This window comes from Trypanosoma grayi (genome assembly GCF_000691245.1).
Source record: "Trypanosoma grayi strain ANR4 Tgr_5_V1, whole genome shotgun sequence".
NCBI classification, from domain to species: Eukaryota; Euglenozoa; class Kinetoplastea; order Trypanosomatida; family Trypanosomatidae; genus Trypanosoma; species Trypanosoma grayi.
The window spans coordinates 50,552-57,374 of NW_008825624.1; the positions used below are offsets into that span (position 1 = coordinate 50,552).

Sequence of the window (6,823 nt, forward strand, 5' to 3'; positions counted from 1 at the left end):
GGCAACAACGCAAGAAAAAGAAGATTCATGGCACGTAGGATGAATGGAACAAGCATGACTGTACGTGTGTGTGCCGGTTTGCGAGTTGGGTTTCTTTTCCTGTTTGTTTGTTCTGTACATTGGCGCAATACTGCACGCACATGAGGTTGGCCACATCAAATACGACTACAGTGTTCCCTCTCTCTCTCTCTCCCTCTCTTTTTCCTCCACCCCACAGAGATCCCCCCCACACACACACAGCACACCGGGCTGATGTGCCATGAAACAGGGGGATGCAGGCAGCGCATTCAGGAGGAGGGGCCGCTCCTTCCCCCCTCCTCCTGTTTATATTGGCACGGGCACCGCTATCATACTCTCCAGCTGGTTGCGCTTCTGCTGCCCCTCCTTCTTGATCGCCGCGATCTCGTCGCCGTGCTGCTTCTCTAGAATCAACATCTGCTCCTCCCCCTTAGCGGACAACTCATCGCACTTCTGTCGCAGCATCTTTTCCTCCTCCGCCAACTCTTCCACTCGCTGCCGCAATTTTTCAATGTCCTGCAGCACACGGCTGGTGTCCTTCTCTCCCTTCAGCGCCAGCCGAAAGGCATGTCCGACACGTGACTCAAACAATTCCCGATGGGCCGTCTGCGCAGCGGTGCGCTCTGAGTGAATGCTGAGCAGCAGCAGCCCGCGCTCCCAACACTCCGCCGTCACTTGACGAATCACCTCAAGAAAGCACTCCGCCAGTAGCAGGGAGCGTATTGGGCATACGCCGGTGCGCTTCGCCCCCGTCTCCTCCAGCCGCCGGCGGAGTTTCTCGTGCGTCTCGACGGTGTCGGTGCGGGACGCGGGGTACGGGCTGCCGTGCTGCACCCACAACACGCCGGCCTCGTCGCGCCACGCCCGCGGCGTGATGAAGGTGTCGATCACCACGCGCACGTTGGGGTCTACGGTGCGCGCCTCGTTTTGGAGGCCGAGACGCTGGCGGAGTCTGCACGACCGCTTTGCGTCTGACGGCGCAAACGGGACGTCGTAGCGAATGAGCGTCACGTTGGGGTCCACCGGGCCGTCGACGAAGATGTACTTGCGCTTTGTGGTTTCTGTCGGCATCGCCACCGGAGGTGTGAGCAACCGCTGCGGCATGGATGCCTCGCTGTGGTGGCTTGCAGCAGACTCCCTGTTCGACAGACTACACCGAAAAGAAAGGTGGAGTAGGAGACACACGCATTTGCCCCTTGGCATCACACGCAGACACAGACACATAAAGAAAGATATAATACCTTTCGTTTTAAAAAAAAACAGACACGAGTTGTGTTTGTGCGCATGGTGGAACAAGCGCCCAAGCTGCGCCACGTCTAGGCGTCACCAAACCAAGAAGAACCCCACATGCAAAGCCGTTGGTGGTTATACGTGCGGGTAGGCACATCCTCGAGACCAGCCACAGCCTCTATGTGTCGCAGAACCAGCGCGGAGGTCCCTCGCCTAATAGTACACCAGCTCCCGCATGCTGCGTGGCACATCGGTTGGGGGCTGCAGAGTGTTCAGGAAGTTGTAGTCGTCCACTGCAGTCGACAGAATCTCAGCTGTTGCATCAAAATACGTGAGTTCAAGAAACTTCTCGTAGTGGTGCACGTGGGAACGCACAGCGTAGAGCCGCATAAAGCGCTGGTATGACTTTTCCAGTTTCTGTGCAATAGAACAGTGGTTGGCGAGCATCAGAACAGAGTCCCGGTGTCCAAGAGGACTCACACCACAAAGCGCCATCTTGAAGCCATCCTCATTCCAGTACACGAGCTTTTGTCTCTCACGAATGCGGGGAACGTTGCGTGCCAGGTCGCCTACCGTAATCTGCGGACCGCGGGCGACGATAGCGGTGGCAAGACATGTACCTGCTTCCTTTGTGAGTGCCGACTCCGCGCCGCCCGAAACATCGACAAACTGGTGGTCCTTATCCAGGCACGCACCAAGCATAGCGTCGACGGAGCGCGGTCCAGCGACGGACGAGTGCCGCGCCACGTTGAGTGGCGCAATAGCGGCCGTAAGGAACAGCAGCCGCGGGTACGGCACAAGATTAGTCGTGATCTCGTTGATGTCCATGTTGAGCGTACCAGGGAACCGCATAGCACAGGTGAGATTGCTTAGAAGCTGCGCCACCAACGCGTTCATGGAGTCGTACGGCATCGTCGTCTTGGTGGGCTGCGCGACACTGTAGCCGTGCGCCTTTGGCACGACGCCGCGCACCAGCTCCCCCGCCGCGTTGCTCAGCGACTTGCGACCGAGCGCGCTGTCGGCCATGCGGGCGAGGGCGTCATTGTCCAGCGGCAGCACCGCGTCGGCGTGTTCGATGAGCTCGCGCAGCGCGAAGGCGGTGTTGTACGGCGCTGTCACCACGTCGTCCACGGCGCCCGGCATCACAACTGGGCAGATGCGGAAGACGTGCGGGAACTCGTCCTCCAGCAGCCCCAGCACGCGCGTGCCGAGACCGGAGCCGGTGCCGCCGCTCAGCGAGTGCATCACAAGGAAGGACTGGATGCTGTCGCAGCGCTCAACCTGTCCCCGCACCGACTCAGAGATGCTGTCGATGTACTTGTCGCCGTATTCCATGTGGCCCACCGCCCAGTTATTCCCCGCCCCGCTCACGTCCGAGACGAAGAATGTCGCGTCAAAGAGGTCCTGCAGCGGGCCACGCAGCATGGATCGCAGAACGCCCTCCTCCATGTCGATGGCAACGCAGCGCGCCTTGAGCGACGCCTTGCCGTCCCGGCCGGTGGACGACGCGTCAAAGAGCGCATCTCGGGCGTCGGGGTACTGCGGGTTCGCCTTGTGCTCCTCCAGCATGACGTCCCACCACTTGAGGCCAAGCTGGTTGCCGCACTGGCCGACCTGAATCGACACCACCTCGCGTGGCATCGTCTACGCAACCGCTCGTCGTCCCAACGATAAACTGCCTTCGCCCCTCCTTGAGAATTATGGTGGAAGACTGGGTGAAGCAAGAAGTAAAAAGTGATCGTACGCCCTTTTTTGTGAAATACCATGAGAAACAACAAGCGTCATGCCCCCCGCCCCCCTCCTTTCCCCCCTGAACGCAATGAAGAATTGGAATATCAAAAAGGAGCAACGATGAGACATTCACATATACACACCACTTGTATATGGCTGCATGAGTGCGCATTTGTATATATATATATATATATATATATATGTCTGTGTGTATCTCTCTCTCCCTCTATATGCATCTTGTTCCAGGGGTCTAACTGCTCTATGCAGTCACAGCAGGTCATCCTCCAGTGTCTTCAGCTGCTGCCTCACAATCTCTATGTACTCGCGAAGTCGGGCCTCGTTCTTGTGTATCTTTGCTTGCGTCACATCGAATCGCCTCAGGAAGGAAAGAAGATCATTTTGCGCGCTAGCATCCTTTTCGACGCCACGCCGTTGCTGAACCGCCGCAGTCACCTGTTCCCGCTTCAACTGCAACTGCTCCTCTTGCTGGAGCACAGCTGCGTGCTGAAGCTGCAGCACTTGGAGCTGATCCCGCAGCTCTCGCATGAGTGCCTCACGTGCTGTTGGCGGCCGCGGGTCAGCTGACTGCTGCATCCGCGGCGGTGATGATGTTGACATCTTCTTCGCACCCGCCTGTCGTAGTGGTGGTGGTGGTGGTGGTGACGTCTTGCTTTTGGCCGCCGCACCCGCGCCTGGCGGGTCGCTCTTCTCCGCGTGGCGTAGCCGCTTCGCCCGCTTTTTCGCCGAGGAGTAGCTGACGGAGGAGCACGGTGAAGTTGCACCGTTCAGTGGAGAAATGGAGCCTCGAAGCGGAAGCACGGGATTCTTCGCTGCTACTGCAGCAAAGCGATCATCACTCTTGTTGTCGTCATCAGAAGAGCTGTAGTCGGACAAATCTGAGTCGGAGGAATTCCCCGCCGCACGCGTCCCGCTGCAGTGTTCTCTTCTCGTGGAGCTGATGGACCTCAGCAGACTGCGTGCGCCCGCAAGGATGCGGTTCACGTCTTTCGTTGATAGCTGCGCATTTCCTGTCCCATCAGTGCAACTGCTGTTGTTGCAGAAGCTGGGATTGACGGATGAAACACACTCTGGCTGCAGCGATCGGTATTCGGGCGACAAGCGTCTATCAATTCGAACTGCAGCTGGCGACGGCGTTGCTGCCGCTTCTCCTGTCTTCGCCGCCGTCATAATCATCGTCACTGCGGTTGTGTCCGTTGCTGCAGCGCCACTCCGTTGAACGCGCTCCTCTGTCAGCGGCGACACTTCCACAACTGCATCCTCGTCATACGCAACAGTTTGTGAATTGGTCAGTGGTCTCGGTTCGTCCTCGAACCGCTTGCCGAGTTTGGCAAGCAGTTGTTTTCGCTTCTGCTGCAAGGATACAGAAGACGGATAATCCACCGCTTTATCGTGTGCAGATGGTGGCCGTGTTCGGCTGCGGCTGCGCATCGGCGATGAGGCGCCCTCCTCGTCATGTTGTGGGGAACTTCCACATCCAGCAGCCCCAGCACTGGCACTAGCGCTGCTGTCGTTGGTGTTGCTATTTCTGCTGTTGTGGAAGCCCGAGGATGTGCATAAGAGGGCTGCGTCGCGATTCTGCGCGGGCGGTGATGCCGCACTTCGCAGCATAAGTGTACCCTCCACCGTCAAGAGCCGCTTCTTCAAAGCGAAGACAGAGTCCTCTAGCTGCTCGCAGCGCGCCCTCGCAGCCTTTTCCTTGTCCCTCCACACCTTATTGTCGTCCTTCAGCTCCCGCGCAGCATGCTTCCACCGCTGCTTTTCATCCTTGAGCTCACTCAGGGCGGCAAGCAGTCGTTTGTTTTCCTCAACGTGGGCAGCCAGTTTCTTCTTCAGCTGCTCGACCTCCTTCAGTGCGTCACGTCGCCCTGTGTGGGGCCCATCACGGTTGTGCTGCTCTCCCTCCCACGTGGACGCGGAGTCACCGCGTGACGGTGGCACATCGTCGCTCAACTCCCGCTGGCACGAAGAGCGACGATCACAGAAGCCGCAGTTTTTGTTGTTGCTGCTGCTGCTACTTGTGCTACTGTTGCTTCGACTGCTCTTCTCCGCCCTCTCAATGAGCAGTGGCACCGCTCCGAGGATGCGCTCCTGCATACTCAGAATAAGGCTGTCTTTTGTCTCAAGCATCTTACACAGCCGCGCATTCTGGGCGAGGAGATCCACATCACGCTCCCCCCGTCTATTTCTCCGCTGCGTTTGGTCGTCGGAGTGAAGGTCCACCTCTTCGATTGACGGCGAGTTTGAAGCGGCGTCCGCCTCCTTTTCACTAATCTGCCGCCGCCTTTGAGGCTGGTTGTTCACCTTTGTGGATGGCAGAAACCCTACCGATTGTTCTTCCAGGCACCTTGCGAGCGGCGGGGGTGGGGAGGCGTCAAGGGCAGCGCCCGTCTCCCCACCGCTGTTCTCACACCACGACGGTGACCGCGGAATATCGCTCTCCGGGACAGCGACACGCTCGCGCAATGGCCGCGGCTCAACAGGCGGCTGCACCTCCGCCTTCCTGGAGCTGCTGCGGCTGCTGCTGCTGCTATCACCAGGCGCGGCAGCACCTGTTGTTGTCCTCGTCCTCTCACACACATGTATCGTGGGCGACGGTGAATCATCGACGACGGGTATCTCCACACCCGACTCACTATCGCGGTGACACTCCTGCACAAGACCTGCCGGCAACAGGTGCGCTGTCACCGACGCGTTGCAGTCTGTTATTGTCATTTTTGCTGCAGTTCGCAGTGACTCCTCGCGTGGGGCCGAGCACGAGGGACGCAGGGTGCTCATTGGCGACACGGACACGGACACACGTGAAGATGTGGCATCTTCCCGCCCAAACGAAGAAGATCGGCCCCGATCTGCGAAGTTGTATGTAGCACCATCAGAACTAATAGTATTTGTAGTAGTAGTAGTAGTAGTAGTAGTGGGAACTGGGGCTGCAGGATCGTAGATATCCCGCAGTGCCATTGCCAGGCACACTACAATGTGTTGCTTACTCGCCATCACATCCTCCAGCTGCTGCAGAAAATGCAGCACTTCTGCATGAGTGTTGCGCTCGCGTGGCGTGTGCACCTCGTCACTCTCCTCAACAGACAGAGGAGAAGGGTAGTAGTAAAGAGCGGTACCACCATCCGGCTGCAAAAAAAGACGCGACAACTGTGCTCCCAATGACTGCATGGCCTCCTCCTGCAACTGTGCGAGGCCCATGAACTGTTCCTGCAGAGACAAGACTCGACTGCATGATTCCCGCAGCGGCCCCCCCGTGTCGCCTGTGCTTCTATTTGACTCCTTTCGGAAGAAGGTGTGGAACGGCAGCATCACACTTTCAATCGCTTCTGACAGCTTTGGGCGGAGACCCGCGTGCTTCACCTCCAGAATCCGCAGCCGTATCGTCTCATGATCCACCTCGTCGAACGCCACCACAGCACGTGGCAGTGGGCCGTCACGTGTGGACACCGATGCGGCTGTGGGGAAGAGGCGCTCACGAAGAGACGCGAGCATCGTCACACTTTCCGATTGGCTTTTCTGCACCTTCACCAGCAGGTCCAAGCATCCGCGCAGCGACAATGAGCCTACGGAGCACACAACATCAGAAGCAGAAGGCGAAGGAGGGGCAGCAACAGCTGTTAGCACCGACTCTGGGTACGATGTGCGTTTGGTTGCAGCATCACTGTTCACGTGGCGTTCAAACAGCATGAACGGGACATGCGGTGCTGCAGCGTCTATTTCCGGCAACGGTTGCGCAGAGTGCGCCAAATCAAGCATGTGTTATCCCCTTCAAACTGTGAAGAGAGTTCAATCCTGCAGCAAGCGTCCACCACCACCTCCTCCTCCT

The 6,823-nt window shown here is 58.1% G+C and overlaps 3 protein-coding genes across 3 annotated transcripts; all 3 read right to left on the minus strand.

The window, feature by feature from the left end:
• Positions 1–324: 324 nt before the first annotated feature.
• Positions 325–1,122, minus strand: DQ04_00051220 (dynein arm light chain; the record flags this gene model as incomplete). Its single annotated transcript, XM_009307981.1, has 1 exon — positions 325–1,122. The coding sequence occupies one exon, from the start codon at positions 1,120–1,122 to the stop codon at positions 325–327; it is 798 nt and encodes a 265-aa protein (XP_009306256.1).
• A 339-nt stretch (positions 1,123–1,461) lies between these two features.
• On the minus strand, positions 1,462–2,889 carry DQ04_00051230 (putative epsilon tubulin; the record flags this gene model as incomplete). The annotated part of the gene is made up of 1 exon (XM_009307982.1): positions 1,462–2,889. The coding sequence occupies one exon, from the start codon at positions 2,887–2,889 to the stop codon at positions 1,462–1,464; it is 1,428 nt and encodes a 475-aa protein (XP_009306257.1).
• Positions 2,890–3,246: 357 nt separating this feature from the next.
• On the minus strand, positions 3,247–6,753 carry DQ04_00051240 (hypothetical protein; the record flags this gene model as incomplete). The annotated part of the gene is made up of 1 exon (XM_009307983.1): positions 3,247–6,753. One exon carries the CDS (start codon positions 6,751–6,753, stop codon positions 3,247–3,249), a length of 3,507 nt encoding a protein of 1,168 aa, XP_009306258.1.
• Between the last annotated feature and the right edge of the window lie 70 nt (positions 6,754–6,823).